Consider the following 23,512-nt stretch of genomic DNA (forward strand, 5'->3'; position numbering starts at 1 on the left):
ACAAACACAATAACTCTTTTTATGCTACTCACATGAGACATTTTTCTTTAAATATTATAGGCTCATATAACTTTTGTCCTATCACAGGATATTTTAATATGAATATATTCCTGAATATTATTCTCCTTTAAATGTCATTCTCCTTCCAGCTGTCTGTTTGTGGTGTTTCTCCGCCTCACCTGTAGGTGGCAGCAGTGCGCATGACACGAGTCTGACGTGACTGAAATGGGACGAGAAGAAGACTGGGGGAACTTTTACCGGAAGAAGAGTTGGACTAGTTGGAGGGCTGAGTGATAATATAACGATAACTTCAGATATTAAGTACAGTATCCTGTGTCAGAGAGATTTTTCCTGAGTAGTCGGTGTGTCTGTGTGTCTTCAGGAAGTGTCGGTGTATCGGTGTGTCAGTGTTCGTCCCTCTAGCAGCAGCTCCCGGTCAGTCATGCAGCGTGCCCCGCAGGCTCACCCTCTGTTCGGGGGAGCTCTGTCGGCCGTCCTTCCTCACAGCACCGTGGACACCAGCGAGCTCAGGGAGATCCCGGACAACCAGGAGGTGTTTGCCCATGCGCACACGGACCAGAGCCTGATCGTGGAGGTGGTGGAGTACCAGGCTCAGGTAGCAGACCAGGACGCAGCCAGGTACCACTTTGAGGACATCGCAGGCAGCAACAAGGCTTCAGAGCCAGGTGGTTTCCAGGTGACTGATGTGGTTCCTCTGTCTCAGTCTGAGCTGGCCCTGTCAGACTGCAGCTCCGCCTGGATGCTCACAGGGACTCAGTGTGTGTCCAAGTTCAACGAGGAGGCTAAGAACACGGTGACCCTGCACCTGTCTGTGTTCCGGCTGCCTCAGTTCTCCACAGACCTCCTGATCAGCTTCAACGACCCTCAGAGCATCAGCCCAGCCAGCAGCAGCGCAGCCTCATCGGGGACACACAGAGAGCCGTGGACCCTGCAGGACTTCCAGCGCCTGGTGCAGACTTTGACACTGCATGATCCGGGTCTGTTCGGGTAGAACAAACGACTCGCTCTCTCTGTGGGGGGGAGCTAACCTGTCTACAGGTGTATGTTCATGCACCTTTGAACTGTTGAGGACTGTGCAGGACTTCTCTGGGGCTTGTGCTCAGTCCTGACCACAGAAGCTCATTGACTCTGCCATGACCACCTACAGGACCAGAACCTCAAGAGTACCTGCTTGGTCCTGAGTTAGCTCTTCACTGACGATCAGATACATTCTGCAGATATATGTCATTAAATGTTTTAGATTTAAAACAAATCTAGTTATTGAAGGTCGTCTCCTTTATTTTGCTCCAGCATGCTCTGACTTACCCAGAGTGTGTTTTTACTGAAGCTGCAGCGATTCATGGATTCAAAGATCCAGACAAATAAAATGAATAGCACAACAGGTCGATAGTTTTCTGGCTCCAAGTTCTTAAATGATTCTTTATTGATCGACTGATGTGATTTTGTTTTCAGGGAAAGTCTGAAATTGACCTTTGCATCACAGCTGCTTCATTCACAACATAATAATGAACACATAAATCTAACTTAGTGTTTCAGACTCAAAGCTTTCAGCTCCATATTTGATGTTATAATCAGCTGTTGGGGAAAAGAATAACTTCACTGATCTGATAAAAACATGAAACCGTGTGTCTCAGGCTTAAAGGCTAGGTAAGTTTGATGTGAGGGGGTTTTATTTAGTCTTTTCTGAAGCATGAGCAATCTTCAGTTTTTAAACTGTGTGCATGACAGAGGACGTGATTCAAAGATGTTGTGACTCTTTATACCTCCTCACCTTGAATATAAACGAGAATGAGATCCTCCTTCATGTGTGAACACCCTGACCTGCTGGACGTGGTTCTCAGCCCTATGATGCTCTCTCTCCTCTTCAGAGTCTCTTTGTTTATTTTGACGTTTTTAAATTTTATTTCTTTAGTTTTTCGGGTTAGAGGTTAACTCTCTCCCTCATCTGTCTCCTCCTGAAGATGTAGAGAAGATGATGCTTTTATAACACCTCAACTCGTTATAGTAACTGTGAGCTCAGAGTGGTCGTCCGTCACCGCCTGCAGCTCGCTCAGGAAGCTGCTGCTCGCCTCCTGATGGAGAGAAACAGAGGAAAACATCTTAACTGTCTCTCTCTCTGCTGGCTCTCAGTCACAGGATCTGTTTCTGTTAGTTTTAAAGCTCTGAGAGGACGGACACAGTCTGACCTAGATGAACTTATCTACTCCAGAGAGAGCGAGTTCAACCAATAAGCTGCTACTGAGTTAGTTGACCATCCTGTTATGTTCGTTTCTTAGGGACAGCAATAATGTTCGTGGGTCACCTTGACCCGGGGCATGTTTAATTATCCAGAAGTGTCAGAACTAAAAAAAATCCCAATAAACATTTTTAAATCTCATTAACTCCATTACTAACCATTTAAATCAATATTTAGTGCAATGGTGTTCTTTAATTCTCCAGAGCTCTCTGGTGAAGAACCAGAACCAAACTCAAGCAAACAGAACCAGAACCAGGTCAAGCAAACAGAACCAACCAACCTAGGAAAACAGAACCAGAACCGACTCAAGCAAACAGAACCAGAACCAAGTCAAGCAAACAGAACTACAACCAAACTCAAGCAAACAGAACCAGAACCAAACTCAAGCAAACAGAACCAGAACCAAACTCAAGCAAACAGAACCAGAACCAAACCAGAACCAGGTCAAGCAAACAGAACCAACCAACCCAAGCAAACAGAACCAGAACAAAACTCAATCAAACAGTACCAGAACCAACTTAAGCAAACAGAACCAGAACCAGAACCAAACTCAAGCGAAAAGAACCAGAACCAAACTTGAGCAAACATTATTAATGTCCTCAGTTCAGGTTGGCATTGAGAAAAATCAGATGCCTCAGCTCTGATGGGCTGATCCGATTTCTCCTCTCAGTGAGTATTTGCCCTGTCTTTGAGAAGACTCTCACAGAAGGAACAGATGAAGCCATGATACACAGCCTCCCCTCCATCACCTGTATCCTACATCCTCACATGTGATTGGCCGCATGGCTGCCATGCTGACCATAACATAACAGGAGGGTTAAAATGATCTATATGAGGTGTTAGAGTTGACCCCGTCTGCAGAGGTTGATAGTCCAGCTTCTGTTCTGGTTCTGCAGGATCCTCTGTGGGTAACACATTTACTGTTGACGGATACCTCATACAACAACACTTCAAAATAACAGAACTATCACTTTAAATATTCCCCCACTAACACCCAGTTCATGCTGCACTGCTCTCTGACAGTAATAATGACACATAACTATAAGTGAGGTCAAAGGTCAAAACAGGAGTCAGGAGTCAGGAGGTCAGAGCTGATGTGAGGTCCCTCAGATAAACTCTCTGCAGCAGTAGAGACGGAGGTGATGACCACGTCGTCCTCAGTGTGCATGTAAACGTTGGAGAGAGCAGACGAGTCGCAGCAGGAGTGGAAATTAGGACAACAGTTTCCATCGCTCTCTGCAGACGAGTCCTGCTGGAACCATTCATTAGCCTGGACCTGTAAAGACTCTGGAAGGACTTCATGGTAGGGTGAGTGGAGAAAATAAAATTTATAGAGCGGAAAGTGACCCTCAGTCTGTCCTCTTGAAGTTTTGGAGCCACATTAGGAATCTTTTCGTCATACAGAGAGAAACAGAAGCTGCTCTCCTTCAGCTGCATGTGCTGCTGTTTACAGAGGAGCAGCTCAGGCTGTTCGTTTCCATCATCATAGAGAGGTTCACTCTGATCCCATGATCTGGACGGATTCAGATCTCATAAAGTCCGGCATCCTCTCCTGTCAGAGATCCCAGAGTCACACATTCCTTCATTTACCAGAGCAGAGAAACGCTCCCTCCGCCCGCCTTAAACTAACTCCCCGTTATTAAATCTCTCTCTCGTAAAGCCTGAACTGTTCCTGGAGATCAGACCTCAGGAAGGCTTTAGAGAAGCGTGTGATTTAAAGGTCACATCAGGAGAAGATTCTGAGCCTGCTCCAGGTCCTGGACCTGGACTGAGAGGAGGCTGGGCTGATAGAGTGCTGTATGCAACTGCTGATGTCTGTCCATGCAGAGAGGTGAGGAGTCTGAGAAACTCCAGAGTCCAGACCCAAACAAAAAACAGAATAGAATAAAAAGTTTATCTTAAACTAAAGACAGCAGCAGTTGTTTTATCAGACATCAAACATTAAAATTTGGGCAACATATCGAAAGCTTTCTCACACATCTATGAGTCAAGTTGAAGAAATCATCTCCTGGTTTATCAGAGCAGCAGGTCATGATTTGTATCCTGACTAAATATTTAAAGTATGTTTTTATTTTTTGGTAGTTTGATTTGACACCGGAGTGATTCTGGACTTCACGAGCTCGTCTGATGATTTCTGTACAGGAGAGAGGATAACTCTGAATGACTCTGAGCTGAGGTCAGAGGAAACTCCAGCGTGTGCTCTTCTCCTTGAACAGCTCTGACTCCCTCTTCGTGCAGATTGTTCATTTTAAAACGTCTCCAGGATCGTCTCTGTGAGGGAAACAGCTCGGTGGATTCAGAGCGGCTGCAGCTCTGACAGACGGCGTGTTGACTCTGAGTCTCAGAGGAAGAGGAGGGAAACCTCAGAGCCATGTGTTCGACCTCTGCTGACCTGAAGGTCGACACATGTTGTGTTTGCTGAAGGGTGGACCGAAGCCTCCCTGATGAAGACAAACACACCTTCCTGTTCTTCATCACAACAACCTGCTGCTTCCTGACGAGTCCCCGGACTGAACCAGAGCTCACAGAGGGGTTCAGCCAATCACAGCCTGCAGCACGTAGCTGTGGTTTCCCTCACTCATTCATATATTATTAGATTAAAGTGCTGTTATTATACTACTGTCCTATACTCAGGTGTAAGTTTTATTCTACATGATTCAAAAAGCTTAATTTTATCTAAAAAAATGTAATCTGTAGAAGAAGAAAAGAAACTCTTCTGCTCTCAGTCAGAGACACGTGGGGTGTGTGTCTGTGTGTGTTTATGGATGTGTGACATGATTTAAGTGTTTATGTTCAGTGCCTAAGTTGTGTGTTTGTGAGTGTGTGTGACATGTTCTGTGCAAGTGGTGCGTGTCTTTCTGCAGAAATCACATAATCAGTGCATGAATTGTGTCCCTGTGTCTTTGTGTGTAACATGTGTCTGTGTTTTTGACATGTTCAGGGTATGATGTGTGTTTGTGTGTGTGTGTGTAACATGTCCTTCTGGGAGGCATCAGTCACAGGTGTGTGCACACTTCCTGCTCAGAGACTTGTAGCTCTGCGGTCGTTAATTACCCAGAATCCTGTCTGTTATCTGTGCTGCGTTTGTTCTGCGGTCTGCTGCTCTCATCAGGATCCTGAGGCTCAGACTGTGATTTATGATCTGCTCCACGACTCCGAGTCTCAGTCTGTCAGTCCGAGGAGGACCGAACAAACCTGTCTCTGATTATTCTGTCCTGATTTACTGTCACATATTTAACACACTCACTTCCTGAAACTTCAAACTGCCAACACAGAGAGATATTTACCAAGAGAGACACAGAATCTACAAAAAGTTCATAAAAAAATAGAGAAGAGTTTTATTGTGACCTTTTCTGAATCTGCACGTTAATAAAGAGATCATGTATTCTGACCCAACATGTAGAACGTCTCATAATGAATCACTCTATCATCACCACGTCTTCTCTTCAGTCCTCCTCCTTCTTCTTCTTGCTCTGAGGTGCCGTGTTGTTACTTTGACTGAAGTGTTCAGACATGGCCGCCAGCGCTCGGTAACGGTGAGAGATAGTGTTCTTCACCTCTTTAGGGAGTTCAGCATACCTGCAAGAGGGAGGGGCATGATGCAGTCAGAACACATATGTCCTGTTTAATGCTTTATGAAGAACTTCAGGTGCACTGAGTCAGGTGAGAGGTAGGAATGAGAACAAGGACCATGCAGAGGGATAAATAACTGAAAGGATGAAGACTAGATAAATCTGGCTCTCATTCTAACATCAGGACCCATGAGTCAGTGCGACTCTTGAAACTCAAAGAAGAAATAACTTCTCTCTCTCACTATTTCTCTCTGTAAAATATTAACAGAGAACCAAAGCTGTGTGTCGAGCTCTGGCTCCCCCTGGTGGACTGAAAAGTTCACTAACGTTTTGTCGTATCCGTCTGGCTGGAAGCAGGGATCCCATCCAAAGTCTCGGGGGCCCCTGGGCTCCACGATGTGTCCCTGAAACACCAACAGACACTTCTGTAAATACATAATGACAGCCGTACACACGCACCCTTGCATGTACAGATATTCTGACCTCTGTGATCCCTCTGAACAGCTCGACCGGTCCGTCTCTCCCAGCAGAGAAGGCGAAGGTGCAGAGAGCCCACGCTGATTTATCCTCGAACCCTGCAAGCATCTTGAACAAACCTGAAAGATGAAACACATCTGAGGACCTGAACAGCTTTACAAATATCTCTCCTGAGTGTCAGAAACTTCACGTCAAGTTTCCTTATTTTCATTTCAAACATGTAATGTGTACTCTATGAGATGATATCAAGTTTCTGCTGCATAAACTCACCTTCAGGCTTGAGTTTATCCAGGAACCACTTTCTGCAGACACAAAGTGAAGGTGGAATTATTTCTGTTCATTGAGGCAATAAAAGATAAACGACTGATGACACAGAGACGGGAACTCTACTCACATGTAAGGACCTGGTAGACCTCCCAGAGCCCTGAAACACAGACAGGTGTCCTCCACGATGACCGGTCCATCTACCTGAGGAGGACAAACAACACAACGCTTTCAGGGGAGGAACATGGAAGAGCCGGAGTGATGCATTCAGATTTAAGAGGAGAAAATTAACTTTAATCAAGTGTGAAAAAAGCTCTCCGTGTGAATTTTGTACCAGAATTACTCTGTAAACATCCCCAGAGGGCTGCCATCTTAAATGTATTCCTTATTTAAATTATTGCTAAACTTATTAAATATCATCAGCCGATCATAGAGTCGACAGGCGTCAGCTGAGGTGTGACGCTCTGCTACGTGTGCAGCAGACAGTGCTGAGAGGTTTGTAGACTCAAAGCTCCCTCTGCTGGACAAACTCCACCATGACACTGTTTTTGTTTGATTATATTTTATATCTTATATCAGAAAGATTCCATGTCTTATCATAAATATATGTATGTGTTGACACAATATATCTGTAATAAACCCAAATTAGTCCCAGAGTTGACTGTTCTTAAAAGCTTGGTATAGACATGATGATCTTGAAGTTGTCTGAATCTGCTCTGAGGTTAGATCTGTACTGATCTGACATCATATAAATGCAAAGGTTAGAGGAGATTAAACTGGCTGTCGTGACTGTACCTGCCGAGCGGCCTCTTTACACTTCTGTATGGAGATCTCATCCGGCTCTCCTTGGTACTCAGGCACTGAGTGAAACATACGTTAGTGAGAAACAATAAGATGAAGGTGTTTATTCTGCTGGAGGTTTTTCCTTCTGATGAGACCTGTGAGTAATAGTTAGCTCTGTTTGATTTGTCGACTTAAATGGATCAGTGTTTTCTAAAGACATGACGACGTCATTACAAGTCTTTTTCATTTATGAGCAATATCCAGGAAAGTCTGGACGCTGAAAAAGTGTTCATAAAAACAGAGTTTGATGTTTTATAAATAATTTAGAGGCTATGTTTAACTGAAAATCAAGCTAAGACAACATATCAGATGTTAAACTGAAACATGTTTATAAAAATATCTGCTCTTGTAAAATCTGAAGCAGCAGCACGTTTCAATCAGTTGTTACAGGGACATGTTTCCTGTTCATCAGCTCTTCTTTAACAACACTCTGTAAACATTGAGAACCCTGGAGACCAGGTTCTGGACTTTAAAGTGAAATGTTGTCCCGTTCTTGTCTAATAGTGAATTTCAGCTACTCAACAGTTCAGGGTCTCCCCTGCGTATTTTTAGTTTCATGATGCTCCAAATGTTTTCAATGGGGGACAAGTCAGGACTGCAGGCATCCAGTTCAGCACCTGGACTCTTCTACGACAGAGCCATGATGTTGTAATACGTGCAGAATGTGGTTTTCATTAAATAATTAAGATCAAAATCCCTTTTGACACCTGATATGATGTCTTTGCTCTATTTCCAGTTTAATATAGTCTTTAAATGATTTGTAAACCAAGGTCAGAGTAAACCTGTGGGACATGAAGCATCAGACAGTTAGAGGAGTGAACTTACAGTCTATTTTTCTGGACACGAGTTTATAAGGGAACTTGTCTCCAAGGATCTGGATCACCTGCAGGATTAAAAACAAACATAAACAAATAATTTAATAACTTATTTCTTTTCATGGTGAAAAATAAACATCTTTCTAAAGTGCTGATTTATGAAACAAGAGAGTCTTGGATCAAGATCTCAGCTCGTGCTCACTGACTATAATCAATAAGTAAATATAATAAATATATTCAGACAGGAGACAGTCTGGTCTCTCTCTCTGACTCTGATATAAAGTCTTTATTTTTACCTCTTCCAGTTTCTTTGCGTTTCCAGTCACAAACACCACAGACCTCCCTGCAGGCACCGCCATCATGGAGATCACCCGGACCACTAAAGAGGACGGACCAGCGCGCTCAGGAGCAGTAACAGCCAATCAAATGAGCCGAGACAGCATCAGCGAATCAGCGGGTAGTATGTAGCCCCGCCTTGAAATGATCATCCAATCAGTAACCAGTGCTATCAGCTCTCCTGTCCGGTTAGAAACACGGTCCCTGGTTCCATGAGGAGCAGCAGCAGGATCCGTCCCTTAGCCCAAACATGAGTCTGTTGCCCCGCAGCGCGGAGGAATTCAGCTCGGCGGAGTACTGGGAGAAGTTCTTCAAGAAGCGAGGAGAGAGAGCCTTCGAGTGGTACGGAGACTACAACAGTCTGTGCGGGGTCCTGCACAGGTACATCAAAGTCCCGGACCAGGTGAGGGGACACGTGGACACAACATCCGGTTCTTACTGTCAGTCAGTTATGTTTGTTTGTATTCAGCATTAACATCTGTACTGACAGGTAAACACAACCAGCTGTGCTCACTGATCTCTGTGTTATTATACAGCCTGTGGTGTGTCATGATGATCCTGCTCTTAGTTTTTAGATCATTCCTCACAACAACACAGCTGTCTGATGTAAACAGTAATTCATTCAGGTGCATGATAGCAGTACAATCAGAGATGACCATGTGTGAAGCTTCTCCAGCATAATAAAGATCCTACCTTTAACAGTGAAGTGTAGCAGCATACATGTTCCTCATGTGTTGTAGTTCCTGAAGTTTCATTAAAGCTCCTGTGAGGAGTTTTAATCAGTTTATAAAACAGGCTGATTTCTGAATATGAGATTTAAAAGCAGATGAACCCTTCAGAGAGCAGACTGATTGTCTTTATTTTGGTATTTGTAAGTTTCTCACCCGTGCAGTGGGGTCGGTGTCAGGTGAGGTGAATACATTGCTCTGCAGAAACAGCCTTTTAAAAAAAAATCATCATGAGTTACCTGTTAGACATTACAGTTAAAGAAACTCTTTGTACACATGCACAGTACAAGATGACCGGCTCTGTCCACAGGGGGCGTCAAAATTAACACAAACTAAAAACTCCTCACTGCAGCTTTGAAGTGTCTGATACATCCTTAAACATTAATCCAGAAGTTTATTATGTGCTTTCTAAGTTACATCTTTACTTTTTAAAGGTATTTTATTGATCGTTTATATCAGTGGAGAATTTTAGAGAGCTGTTCAGTAAAGTGAAGAATCAGGAGAATAAATCTGAGCAGGAAAAAACAAGCATGAGCAAATATGAGTTGATAAAACTTGAAGAATGACTGATAAAAAAGCTCCCAAGAACAATAGACTGACTGTTTCTAGAAAATACAGAATGTTAAAGACAAATATGTAAAAAGTAAATGTTACATTTAGCCAAAGGCAGCATCAAATCATCAGATTTGTGTAGCCCAGGCTCAGATAATTATCTCTAACAGCCTTGTGAGGAGAGTGTTTCAGCTTAGGTGACTTTAAAATGTCTGATCTTTGTTGTTTTGGTCAATAGTTTGAATATAGAAATCTGAGAGAGGCCTCAGAGGATGTGAAAGGTGAGGAATTATTAAAGAGGTTGTTATCATAAAATATCTTTGCCTTGTAAAAAGTAAAATCCTATGATTCAGTCCTAACCTGAAGCTGACGGATGAAGTTGGAGGAAGTTTCTAATATGTTGTAAGTAAATGTGGAACAAAGAGTATTAATGTCTCAGACTAAAGCCCCTCAGAGCTTCCCTCACAGGTCTTGTGAGTGTGTGGAGGACCGTTTGACTGTAACCGATGAGTGAACAGTGTGTTGTATTTCAGGTCTTGGTGGTGGGTTGTGGGAACTCTGAGCTGAGTGAGCAGCTCTACGATGTCGGCTACAAACACCTGACCAACATCGACATCAGCGAGACTGTAGTGACGCACATGAACCAAAGGAATGCAGAGCGACGGCCCGGCCTCACCTTCCAGCAGGTGGATGCTACGCAGACTCCATACGAGGAGGGAAGCTTCCAGGCATGTCTGGATAAAGGCACGCTGGATGCCATGGCGTCTGAGGAGGAGGGAGCGCTGGCCAGGAGCATGCTCTCTGAGGTAAGAGACCGGTTCAGGTTTGCAGAGGAGGCAGTCTTTCTTTAGACGGACCTGTGATCTTATTTTTATTTGCTCCTGCAGGTGGGCCGTGTGCTGAGTGTGGGCGGGCGGTACGTCTGTGTGACGCTGGCTCAGGAGAGCGTGATCCGGCTGGCTGTGGAGCACTTTGTTCAGCTGGGCTGGGCCGTCAGGCTGCACTGTCTGCAGCAGGAACCTGGGGAGGAAGAGGACTCCTTCGCTCTGCCGGTCTTTGTTCTGGTCTGCACCAAGTTCAGGCAGCCGATGCCCTCGCCCATCCTGGAGATGTGTTTAGGTGAAGACGGAGCTCCCTCTCGTCTCTCACAGGTAGCGGAGCTGCTGTCGGCTGTGAGAGAGCATCAGGCGTACTCCGTCCTGAGGAAGAGGCTCCGCACAGGCACAGACGCCAGCGCCAACCTCTCTCTCACACTCTGCCACGTAAAGACCGGCCTCCCCAGGTACACCCTTGCCGTGCAGGACTGTCCACCCGGGGCCAAGCTGCCCAGATCAAACCTGTTTGCTATATTTATCGGTGAGCTCTCTGTTCCTCTCCTCATGTTTGAACCTACATGTGTGAGCCTCTCTGGTTAATGTCCTCCCTCTGTTGTCCCTCAGTGCCTCAGGGCAGTGAGACCGCCTGGCTCTACAGCTCCTCTGAGGGCAGGAAGCAGCTGGCAGCCAGCGCTAATTTCAGACGCCTGGTGATTGTGGCAATGCACCGGAATCAGGAGTACACAGACATGCAGGCGGTTCAGTCCGAGCTGTCCCCCATGGTGATGGACCTGGCCCCGCCGGGCATGCCAGCCAACCAGCAGGTTAGAAAACACAGGTGAGGATTTAAGAACTGCTCCTTTAAACCATGCAGTGCCTCATCAGGTGCTCGCTCTCGTCCAGGTGCCATTTCTGTCCGTTGGAGGCGACCTAGGCTGGAGGGAGGAGGTCAGCAGGGGGCTGAGCGAGCTGAGCGGGGAGTACTGTGTGGAAAACGTCAGAGGAGAAGACGGAGAGCTGTACCGGAGACTGGTGTTCCTCTCCAACGCTGCCCTCGTCCAATCAGAGAGCCGCCTGGTCTCTACAAACACGGGTCTGTTCTCTTCTTTAGTCCCTGATCATAAACCATCTGAAACTTCACATCAGACCTTTAACTGACAGACTGCTCTCTTCATGAAGTTACATCTGAGGAAGTTTTAGTTTTATATTATAACCGTGAATGTTTGTGTCGCTGCAGCATCGAGTCACAAGAAGAAACACAAGAGGAAAGTGAAGCCAACAGCTGCTCCTAAATGTTCCTCATCTCTGTCCGTGGACAGCGGCTTCCTCTGCTGCGCTCATCACGAGGTCATGGTGGCCGGCCTCGCCATGCTCAGGGTGGGAACGCCGCAGAACAAAGGTCAGCTCATGTTCATGTTTACAGAAGACGAAACCTCAAACCTCTCTCTTTACTGAGCTTCACTCGTGTCTCCGTCCCTCAGACGTCCCTCTGTCCGTGCTGCTGGTGGGGCTGGGCGGAGGCGGCCTGCCTCAGTTCCTGCGGGACTTTGTGCCGCATGTTTCTGTGGAGGTGGTGGAGCTGGACCCCGTCGTGTTGGATGTGGCGAAGGAGTGGTTCGGGTTCAAGCCTGATGATCGCTTGACAGTCACTCTCGGGGACGGCCTTGAACGCATCACGGCCCTGCAGGAAGAAGGTGAGTGAGGTGGACAGGTAGCAGTGGAGGTACACCTGAGTGAGAGTGAAGGAAGTGACCGTGGCTGCCTCTTCTCTCTGCAGGCGCTCGTCTGTTTGACGTCGTCATGTTCGATGTGGATAACAAAGACAGCTCCTTGGGGATGAGCTGTCCTCCTGCTGCCTTCGTGGAAACTTCTGTTCTGCAGAAAGTCTGCTCGCTGCTGACGCCTAGAGGTACTCTGACCTTTTATTTCTCATGTCATGTGTTTTAAAGATAATAATATAAGTATCTACGATGACCTCTGTTATATGAAGTAAACACATGAAACTGTTTCTACCTAACTAGAAACTCATGCTGAATTCAACCTCCCTCTTGCTCCCTCTTCAGTTTCTGATTAATCCGGTGCAGTGATGGTGTTTTGTCAGACTTCCTGTCTTTACAGAGTTTGCAGCCTGACTCACAAACCAGGCGTGTTGTGAATGAATTTAACAGTCATCGTTTTATTGTTCCATCCTCATCATTCTTTCCGTCCCCTCTTCGTACCTGCACCAGGTATGTTCACGCTGAACCTGGTGTGTCGGGACTGTGCTCTGAGGAAGAGCGTGTTGGAGCGTGTGAGCGCCGTGTTTCCCACCGTCTTCTCCAGAAGAATTGACGGTGAGGTAAACGAGGTCCTGCTGTGCTCTCCTGGAAAGAGTGAGTCTGACGCTGCTGGCGTGCTTCCGTCCCTGAGGCAGGCGGGGGAGAGTCTGCAGGCTGCCCTGAGGGCCGGGACCAGCAGGACGCCCCACATAGACGTTACAGAGCTGCTGAAGGACCTGAAAATAGAGTGAAGTGTGGAGGTGGAGGGATGGTGTGTTAGGACGGTGTGTTGGGACTCTTTGGTTTTATTAAAGTGTAAACATAACCTGCAGGAAAGAGTGTTTTATCTTTACGTGTTCAGTGTGTCTCTGTGATATCAGACATGTGAGCAAGCTGACTTCACTTTCTCTTTCAGTCTCTCTCTCTCTCTCTCTCTCTCTCTCTCTCTCTCTCTCTCTCTCTCTCTCTCTCCCACCCTCCCTCGGTGCTCACTGCCAAAGAATGCAGGAGTGTTATTTACAGTAGATGGGATGGATCTGTTTCTAGTTGCAGCTTGCAGGGTGTGTGAATGTGAGTGTGAGTGTGTATTTTTGTGTTTGTGAGTGTGTTTTTATGTGTGAGTGATTATTGTGTGTGAGAGGGAGAGAGAAATTGTGTGTGTGTGTGTGTGTGTGAGAGAGAGAGAGAGAGAGAGTGTGTGTGTGTGTGATTTTTTTGTGTCTGTTTTCATGTGTGTGTGTGTTTTCATGTCTGTGTGTATGTATGGGTTTTCATGTGTGTATGTGTGTGTGTTTTCATGTCTGTGTGCATGTGTGGGTTTTCATGTGTGTATGTGTGTGTGTTTTCATGTCTGTGTATGTGTGCGTGCGTGTGTGTTTTCATGTATGTGTCTGTGTGTGTGTTTGTGTGTTTTCTTGTATGTGTGTGTGTGTGTGTTTGTGTGTGTTTTCATATATGTATGTGTGTGTGTGACTGTGTGTGACTGTGTGTGACTGTGTGTGACTCAGTGCCCTGCCCTGTCTCTGTATGTGTGTGATTTGAAGTATCAGAGTGAAGGATGTCCTCGTGCCTGATAGTCGTCCTCTCCTCTTACATTAAGAGGCGGTACAGAGTGAAAGCTCAGGGCGCATGCGCGCAGCCGTAGGTTCCGTTAGCTGTCAGTGTTTTTGCTTCAGTCCATAAAGAGCTGAAGGAAAGTTTCCACTGAGGCTCTACTTATCAAAAAAGAGACTTAACTGAGTCATGGAGACTTAATCCATCAGACATGTCTGTAACGAGCTGTTCACCGACATTTTACAAACTTCTACCGACGGACACAGACGAGACTCCGACGGTAACAGACTAACGGATCAGGACCAGGATCCGGTTTTACTCAGGAGTTCAGTTCTAACTTTCTTATGTGTCTGTTTGAGGGATAAGTACGTCAGAGACAGCTTAAAGTATGGTAGTCTGGGTACAGATGGGTGTAGCCTAGAACCGGAGTCACACCGGATCCGAACAGCTGGACGTTGCGATGGGCAACCCCGGGATGGAGGACCTGATCCCGCTGGTGAACCAGCTGCAGGACGCGCTGAGCCACGTGGGGCACACCTGCAGCCTCCACCTGCCCCAGATAGCTGTGGTGGGGGGGCAGAGCGCAGGGAAGAGTTCCGTGCTGGAGAACTTTGTGGGCAGGTAAGACCATCCTCAGGGGACCAGGACCACAGAGACTTCATCCTTTATTTACTGATGCTCTCATAGACTGTAAGAATAACAGAATATTAACAGATAAAAGGAATAAAATAAGATGTAAACAGAGATAAAAAAGATAATAATGATAATACATAAGAGTAAAATAATAACAATGATAATAAAATGTACAGAGGCGCTGGGACACCTTCTCATTCAAGGGTTTGTATTTATTTTATTATTGTAAACGCTGTACATTAATACCAAAGACACCAACACTATAAAAGAACATATATGTAATTATTGAATGAACAAAAAAGTGTTAAACAAAGCAGAATATGTTTTATATTTTAGATTCTGTAAAGTAGCCCCCTTTTTTCCTTCATGACAGCTTTGCACACTCTTGGTATTCTCTCAGTCTGCTTCATGAAGTGGTCTCCTGGAATTGTTCATAATTAACATGAGCCTTCTCAAGAGTTCATTTGTAGAATGACTTGCCTTCTTAATGTGTTTGAGACCATCAGTTGTGTTGTTCAGAGGTAGGGTTAGTACACAATGGATAGACCTATTTGACTACTGTTGTAATCCAGATTATGGCAGAACCAGATTATTTCATAGTTTTGATGTCTTCAGTATTTATCTACAAAGTTGAAAATAATTAAAATAAATAAAAAACATTGAATGAGAAGGTGAGTCCAAACTTTTGACTGGTAGTGTATAGGATGTTAAAGTGGTGAGGGTTTTGCACAGAGTTCAGAGTATAGTATAGATGAGAGGGAAGAGGTTTGCCTCACCTCAGCAGGAAGTCAATTCAAAGAGCTTCACAGAGACAGAAACCCACACACACAGGGTGGAAATACACGTTCAGTAAAGAGGACATTAGAGAAAGTAATTTAACGTCAAAGAGATGATCCATCCATCCAGAATCCCTGGATCCACTTTAATGGTCTCATCGGTTCTGGATGGATGGGTCACAGTTACGGTTCAAATGCATGGACTAGGTTCCTCAGAGACATGAATCACTGAATGCATGCACACACCACCGTACCTGTCACCTGACCGTACCTGTCAGCCTCCAACATCCCCGTTAACAGACACTCACAGATGTCTGATCATCAGTCTGCAGCGTCTGAGTTCTTATTTCCTCCTGCCCCTTTAAAAACGGTCCACAAACCGGGCCAGGTGTTTGAATTCCACAGCACTCTGTCAGTGTGGGACTCCAGGTAGCATATCTAGAATACCTCCTGATCAGAACCAGGACACCAGCGTGCACGGTGTGATCAGTGAGCTGATTTTCAGACTCTGGAAACATCTTCCTCCGTTAGTGTTTCATTAAAGTCTTACAGATAGTCCTGACAACACTCTGTGAATAAAGATGATAAACTTATTAATACAGATGAACAGAATCACAGAGAGTGTCACAGGGATTAACAAGAGATAGACGAAGATTATTTGGAACAAACATGAAACAGGAATCTAGGGTGGAAGATTTTTAAAAGCTGACTTTATTCTTGGAATGCAAAACAACCTGCTCTCTGTGAGGGTCAGACATGAAGGGGAGAGGAGGGTTTATTTATCATTTCAAGAATAAAGAGAGTGTGAGAGGACAAATTGAATAATTTAATTCAATTCATACAGAAAGAAAACATTTAATTAAACTAAAAACATGTGAGAAATAAAAACAGTTTTCTAGAAAAGTTTCTGAAAAGAGATTTAATAGATTTCAGGAGTTCTGCAGCTTCAGATCTTCAGGCAGAGGTTACAGACATGTAGAGTCTGGACTGTAAAAAACAGGTCTCATAGTCCTGATCCAGGACTCAGGAACAGCTGACAGAGGCCCACTAACACACTTTAAGAAAGAAAGGGAAACGAAAAGGAAACCTCGTCTCCAAATGATGCCATCAAAACCTCCAACATGAATCCTTCGTACGCACCGTTCTGCATCACTGCACCCTTCAGACCCAGGCCCTGTTTGTGCACGCCAACCAGCCAGGTAGTGATGACAGCTGTCTTGGACGTAAATGTGAGACTAGTCAGGCAGCAACATCCGGGGTTATCAAGAAGAAGAAGGCTCCTCACCTCACCTGTGTTTAATCCACAGCTCAGGGAGGCTCAACAATTAGCTCAGGTACCCCTCTTCCTCCACGTCAGCTCGTGCTTCTCATCACACACAGATCTTCTTTGTGCTATCACATCAGAGTCAGGACCTCACAACTGATCCTGGTGCAGACTTTGCACATGAGAAGGAAACAGTTAACATTATATCTCCACATCTGACTCCTTCTTACCGCTTCATCTTCATCTTCATCTTCATCTTCACCTCCTTTAGCAGACGAGCTGTAAACTAGAGGTTGACCGATATCAGTGTTTCAGTGGCAGATATATAATGCTGATATCATGTTGTTGTTTTTGTTGCATTTGATAAAAACATCTATTTCTTAATAACATCCATTATTCCATGATTATTTTAGTCAGTAACATGCTTTTAAGTTATTATTTTGGGGCTTTAACATCTTTATTTATAGAGCCCGGGCCGCCCTGATATTTCTAGATTTCAGAACATGACTGATTTTAATAAAGACGCAACATTAACCTGTGTTACTCTAAACATCGTATCAGATTTTATGCTAAACACCAGCCAGTCTCTGTGTTAGATTTGATCTGCTGTCCTTCAGAGAAGATGATGGCGACTGAGGACATTTAAAGCAGAATGAAGAATGCAGAATGAACTCGAGGGAGAACTTTAACATCCCAGCAGACATTCATTACTTCACTAATCGGCCTCGTGAGCCTCGATTCAGGCCGTCTGTGTTAGACTGAAGTGGAACAAAGGGCTCCAGAGAGACCATGTTAAATCCAGACTGAACCATGAACACAAAATGATGCTGATGATAAAAGGGAGAGAGCATCTTAGAAACAAAACGTATGCTATAGGATGGATTAAAGGCGTTTAGATCCAATGTGCAGGCAGGGGTTTTCAGAGCAACTTTAAAACCCAAGTCCTGATCCTGGAACACTTTGAGAACCCTGTACTGAGGTTGGCAGCGTCTGTGTGACAGAAACCAGCTCACAGTCAGGACCTTATCTCAGCCGCTCCTCTCAGGATCAGGTCCTGCAGGCAGACTGAGCTGAACACTGAGCTCTGTTCATCCACGTCTGACCTTTCACACATTTAAAGATCCTAAAAACTCAGCGAGCAACACGGAGGACTCGTCTGTTTGGAGAGACGGAGAACTCTGAGGTCTGTGTGGGATTCTTCAAGTTTCCTGACTGTGTCATGATGAGGATCACACACCTCGGCTCTTTGTCTCACACATGAATCTATCATGACACCCCTCAGTGTGTGTGTGTGTGTGTGTGTGTGTGTGTGTGTGTGTGTGCACGCCAGCTGTTTGATCCCGGACAGGATGCAGTAAAGCAAACTTCCTGAATCTGGTTTTAATGGAACAGAGGAGGATTACTTTTACTCTGCGTTCTGTCTGTTCTTTGTTTCATCTGTTACAATAATCTCAAATTGTCTTCAATAATCTGAGACGTTAGAAAGAAAGTGGGATTTTTTAAAACACAGAAACTTAAAGAAGAATAAACTGAACACCTTTGTTTTGGTTTGGAGGAGAAGATAAACTTTAATGGACCAGAAAATGAATCAGATTACAGAGAAATAACTGACAATGAAAACATGTTTGTTTTCCTAGTGTGTGGGTGCGGGTGTGGGTGTGATTGGTTGTTATTTTAGTGTGTGTCCTTCTCTACTTAAGTCTTCTTCCTCTCCCACAGAGACTTCCTTCCTCGGGGTTCAGGAGTCGTCACTCGCAGGCCGCTGATCCTCCAGCTTCTCAGTGCTGACGCGGGTAAGACTCACTGAGCTGTGTGTCAGTGCTCAGAGCGGCCAGCAGGGGGCGGTGTGATATATTCTAACATCTGAGCCGGTGCATTCAGAGACAGAAGAGAGAGATCTATAATAGACATCAGTAATATAAAATTTACTGTTTGTGCTTTAACGTTCATCAAGAGACACTTCAGGAGTGTAGATTACATCCTGTCACTCTGAGCTGCAGACTTTGGCAGACTTGTCCAGAGGCTGTCTGTGTTGTAGCTGCAGCTCTGAGCCAATCACAGACAGCCTTAAATCCAAGAGCACTTTAATACACATATTTATTCATAAGAAATAGTCTCTAGAGGCTTGTTGTGAGTTTAATTACTGATAAAGAGGGGTGCAACGGATCTCAAATCTCAGTGTGGTTTGGATCACAATCAAAGGTCAAGGTTTGGATCATTTTTTGGATCAGCTAAAAGTACAGATGGATATTTGTGCAACCTTTCTACTCTTCGCTAAGCCAGGACTCGACCAGTAGAAGGCACAACCAATCAAAATGCATCTCAGTAACAGAGCTTTCCTCTAACATCATTCAACAGAGGCCTGATTCAGCAGATAAAAGTACTAATGATTCAGCGTCTTCATTAACAATCTATTTATTTTAACTATTTGTATTCTTAATTTTGATGCTTTAACTTATTTCAATTACACATATTTTATTTTTGGTGTGCATTAGTCTCTATTTTATCTTATGTTATTTAAAAACAAATTATTATTATTATTTTTATTATTATTATCTTCCCCTAATATGTCTTGCCATTGTTTTATTTCTGCTTCTTTCTTGTTTTTTAATCCCAATAAAGCACTTGAAGTTGCATTTGATTTGTATGAAAGGTGCTCTATAAATAAAGCTTGATTAGATCATTCAGAAACTGACACACACAACAAAACAAGATGAGCTGACTCAAATCTGGAACCAGCTCAACATCTAGTCATCATCTTCATGTGTGTGTGTGTGTGTGTGTGTGTGTGTGTGTGTGTGTGTATGTGTGTGTGTGTGTGTGTGTGTGTGTGCGCTCGTGTTCCTCCTCTGATCGCATCTTAGTCCCTGATTATCATCAACTCAACTCAACTCAGCTTTATTTATATAGCACCTTCCATACATAAAAACATGCAGCCCAAAGTGCTTCACAGAATAACAGAGACAGAAAACAACAGCAATGGTAAAATTATAAAAGGCTTGATTATAAATAAAATAATTAAAAATAAAATAAAATCAATACAATAAAATTAATAAAATAAGTAAGAGTGGGAGGAATAAGTGAATAAGGTAGAGTTAACAAGATCAGATGAACACAATAAATAGATAATAAAATAATATTTTTTTTTATGAATAAGATAAATAAATGCTAAAACAATGATTAAAATAATAATGATTAAAATAATAATAAAAATAATAAAAATAATAAAAAATAATGTGTTTATTTGTATCGTTGAACATTGAAGCTGTACGTCTCTTAATCTCATTCTGAAAAGTCTGCATGGCATGCTTGGAGGAAGTTTCAATCCATTACCATGCGGGCATCGGTTAGGGTTAGGGTTGTCATTAGGGTTGGGGTTAGGGTTAGGGTTCTGAATAGGGTTAGGGTTGTGATTAGGGTTAGGGTTAGGGTTGGGGTTAGGGTTAGGGTTCTGATTAGGGTTAGGGTTGTGATTAGGGTTAGGGTTAGGGTTGTGATTAGGGTTGGGGTTAGGGTTAGGGTTCTGATTAGGGTTAGGGTTGTGATTAGGGTTAGGGTTAGGGTTGGGGTTAGGGTTAGGGTTGTCATTAGGGTTAGGGTTGTGATTAGGGTTAGGGTTAGAGTTAGGGTTCTGATTAGGGTTAGGGTTGGAGTTATGATTAGGGTTAGGGTTAGGGTTAGGGGTTAGGGTTAGGGTTAGGGTTAGGGTTGTGATTAGGGTTAGGGTTTGGGTTGTGATTAGGGTTAGGGTTAGGGTTGTGATTAGGGTTAGGGTTTGGGTTGTGATTAGGGTTAGGGTTAGGGTTAGGGTTGTGATTAGGGTTAGGGTTAGGGTGGGGGTTAGGGTTAGGGTTAGGGTTGTGATTAGGGTTAGGGTTTGGGTTGTGATTAGGGTTAGGGTTAGGGTTAGGGTTGTGATTAGGGTTAGGGTTAGGGTGGGGGTTAGGGTTAGGGTTAGGGTTGTCATTAGGGTTAGGGTTAGGGTTGTGATTAGGGTTAGGGTTAGGGTTGTGATTAGGGTTAGGGTTAGGGTTGTGATTAGGGTTAGGGTTAGGGTGGGGGTTAGGGTTAGGGTTGTGATTAGGGTTAGGGTTGTGATTAGGGTTAGGGTTAGGGTTGTGATTAGGGTTGGGGTTAGAGTTAGGGTTCTGATTAGGGTTAGGGTTGGAGTTATGATTAGGGTCGTGATTAGGGATAGGGTTAGGGTTAGGGTTAGGGTTGTGATTAGGGTTAGGGTAAGGGTTGGGGTTAGGGTTGTGATTAGGGTTAGGGTTAGGGTTGTGATTAGGGTTAGGGTTAGGGTTGGGGTTAGGGTTGTGATTAGGGTTAGGGTTATGGTTAGGGTTAGGGTTAGGGTTGGGGTTAGGGTTAGGGTTAGGGTTGGGGTTAGGGTTGTGATTAGGGTTAGGGTTACGGTTGTGATTAGGGTTAGGGTTATGGTTGGGGTTAGGGTTGTGATTAGGGTTAGGGTTAGGGTTAGAGTTGTGATTAGGGTTAGGGTTGTGATTAGGGTTAGGGTTAGGGTTGGGGTTAGGGTTGTGATTAGGGTTAGGGTTGTGATTAGGGTTAGGGTTATGGTTGTGATTAGGGTTAGGGTTAGGGTTGGGGTTAGGGTTGTGATTAGGGTTAGGGTTGTGATTAGGGTTAGGGTTATGGTTGTGATTAGGGTTAGGGTTATGGTTGGGGTTAGGGTTAGGGTTAGGGTTAGGGTTGTGATTAGGGTTAGGGTTAGGGTTGTGATTAGGGTTAGGTTTAGGGTTAGGGTTGTGATTAGGGTTAGGGTTAGGGTTGTGATTAGGGTTAGGGTTGGGGTTAGGGTTGTGATTAGGGTTAGGGTTATGGTGAGGGTTAAGGTTGTGATTAGGGTTAGGGTTAGGGTTGGGGTTAGGGTTAGGGTTGGGGTTAGGGTTGTGATTAGGGTTAGGGTTAGGGTTGGGGTTAGGGTTGTGATTAGGGTTAGGGTTAGGGTTAGGGTTGTGATTAGGGTTAGGGTTAGGGTTGTGATTAGGGTTAGGGTTAGGGTTAGGGTTGTGATTAGGGTTAGGGTTAGGGTTGTGATTAGGGTTAGGGTTGGGGTTAGGGTTGTGATTCGGGTTAGGGTTGTGATTAGGGTTAGGGTTAGGGTTGTGATTAGGGTTAGGGTTGGGGTTAGGGTTGTGATTAGGGTTAGGATTGTGATTAGGGTTAGGTTTGGGGTTAGGGTTAGGATTAGGGTTAGGGTTTGGGGTCAGGGTTAGGGTTAGGGTTTAGGGTCAGGGTTAGGATTAGGGTTAGGGTTAGGGTTAGGGTTGTGATTAGGGTTAGGGTTGTGATTAGGGTTAGGGTTGTGATCAGGGTTAGGGTTAGGATTGTGAATAGGGTTACAGTTGGGGTTAGGGTTAGGGTTAGGGTTATGATTAGGGTTCGGGTTAGGTTTAGAACCAGAACTAAACTTAAGCATACAGAACCAGAACCAAACTCATGCAAACAGAACCATAATCAAACTCAACCAGAACCGAACCAGAACCCTACCAGAACTGAACCAGAACCAAACCAGAACCGAACCAGAACAAAACCGAACCAGAACCGAACCAAAACCGAACCAGAACCGAACCAGAACCGAACCAGACCCGGAGCAGAACTGAACCAAAACCAAACCGGAACCGAACCAGAACCGAACCGAACCAGAACCGTACCAGAACCGAACCAGAACCGTACCAGAACCGTACCAGAACCGAACCAGAACCGAACCAGACTTGAACCAGAACCGAACTGAACCAGAACCAAACCAGAACCGAACCAGAACAAAACCGAAACCGAACCAAAACCGAACCAGAACCAGAACCGAACCAGAACCGAACCGAACCAGAACCATACCAGAACCGAACCAGAATTGAACCAGAATCGAACCAGAACAGAACAGAACCAGAACCAGAACAGAACAGAACCAGAACAGAACCAGAACCAAACTCAAGCAAACAGAACCAGAACCAACTCAGGTAAGCAGAAACAGAACCAACTCAAGCAAACTGAACCAGAATCAAACTCGAGCAAACAGAACCAGAACCAGAACCAAACTCAAGCAAACAGAACCAGAACCAGAACCAAACTCAAGCAAACATTATTAATGTCCTCAGGTTGGCATTGAGAAAAATCAGATGCCTCAGCTTGGATGGGCTGATCTAATTTCTCCTCTCAGTGAGTATTTGCCCGGTCTTCAAGAAGACTCTCTCTGAAGGAACAGATGAAGCCAGGATACACAGCCTCCCCTCCATCACCTGTATCCTATATCCTCACATATGATTGGCCGCATGGCCGCCATGCTGACCAATCAAAACAAAGTTCTGCTGTGAGCAGAGCTGGGGCTGAGCACTGTGAGAGCTAGGAAGCAAAAGGAAAAAACTGGGAGCCGGCTCTCTCTTGATGCGAGCCAGCTCTTCTGATTCACTACAAAGCATCGACTCTCAGAGCCGCAGCTTTTGATCATGACACATCACTAATGTGATTAATCTGTGTTACAATTATGAGGGGGCCATAGACAATTTTCTCACCTGTAAGGGGTCCCTGGCTCCAAAAAGTTTGAGAACCCCTGCTCTAGCTAGTAGGAGTGCAAACTCCCGATAGTGAAAACAAACGGGAAAAAGAGCGACACAGCTGCACAGAAACTCCACGTTGTAGACATCCCTGATCATAATAGACATCGCCATGCAGGAAGAAAGTTTATATTTTTTTAAACCCCTGAGAGATCTTCACATACAGAGTGCGTCTTTACACCAGTGCGATTTTTTCAGAGTTTACGGTAACTCAAATAAAAAACTTGACATTTGCTTTGCTTTATATCGACCACTTAGCAGGATGAATATATCATGATTAAGCAGGTATATTTTGAG

At 44.6% G+C, this 23,512-nt stretch overlaps 4 protein-coding genes across 7 annotated transcripts in view; 3 read left to right on the top strand and 1 right to left on the bottom strand.

Moving 5' to 3' along the window:
- The first annotated feature begins 203 nt into the window (after window positions 1–203).
- rangrf (RAN guanine nucleotide release factor) lies at window positions 204–1,406 on the top strand. The gene has a single exon (XM_034675976.1). It carries the CDS (start codon window positions 443–445, stop codon window positions 1,010–1,012), a length of 570 nt encoding a protein of 189 aa, XP_034531867.1. The 5' UTR covers window positions 204–442; the 3' UTR covers window positions 1,013–1,406.
- Window positions 1,407–5,571: 4,165 nt separating this feature from the next.
- Window positions 5,572–8,660, bottom strand: itpa (inosine triphosphatase (nucleoside triphosphate pyrophosphatase)). The gene is made up of 8 exons (XM_034709994.1): window positions 8,525–8,660; window positions 8,239–8,296; window positions 7,366–7,430; window positions 6,701–6,774; window positions 6,577–6,608; window positions 6,313–6,425; window positions 6,157–6,233; window positions 5,572–5,836 (listed from the first exon to the last, which is right to left on the bottom strand). The coding sequence occupies exons 1-8, from the start codon at window positions 8,588–8,590 to the stop codon at window positions 5,704–5,706; spliced, it is 618 nt and encodes a 205-aa protein (XP_034565885.1). The 5' UTR covers window positions 8,591–8,660; the 3' UTR covers window positions 5,572–5,703.
- A 68-nt stretch (window positions 8,661–8,728) lies between these two features.
- On the top strand, window positions 8,729–13,246 carry mettl13 (methyltransferase like 13). The gene is made up of 9 exons (XM_034709980.1): window positions 8,729–8,967; window positions 10,378–10,650; window positions 10,732–11,200; window positions 11,284–11,483; window positions 11,563–11,752; window positions 11,897–12,058; window positions 12,141–12,353; window positions 12,437–12,568; window positions 12,888–13,246. Exons 1-9 carry the CDS (start codon window positions 8,815–8,817, stop codon window positions 13,166–13,168), a joined length of 2,073 nt encoding a protein of 690 aa, XP_034565871.1. The 5' UTR covers window positions 8,729–8,814; the 3' UTR covers window positions 13,169–13,246.
- A 781-nt stretch (window positions 13,247–14,027) lies between these two features.
- Window positions 14,028–23,512, top strand: part of dnm3a (dynamin 3a) — a 31,589-nt gene continuing 22,104 nt past the window's right edge. For 2 of the 4 annotated variants that reach the window (XM_034705154.1, XM_034705163.1), the window contains exons 1-2: window positions 14,030–14,591; window positions 18,363–18,436. In XM_034705154.1, the coding sequence (XP_034561045.1) occupies window positions 14,431–14,591; window positions 18,363–18,436 (235 nt within the window). In that variant the 5' untranslated portion in view covers window positions 14,030–14,430. Of the gene's footprint in view, window positions 14,592–18,362; window positions 18,437–23,512 lie in introns of all 4 variants that reach the window. The other 2 variants (XR_004634344.1, XR_004634345.1) reach the window with 2 other exon arrangements.

The sequence above is a fragment of the Notolabrus celidotus genome, chromosome 2 (genome assembly GCF_009762535.1).
Source record: "Notolabrus celidotus isolate fNotCel1 chromosome 2, fNotCel1.pri, whole genome shotgun sequence".
NCBI lineage: Eukaryota > Metazoa > Chordata > Actinopteri > Labriformes > Labridae > Notolabrus > Notolabrus celidotus.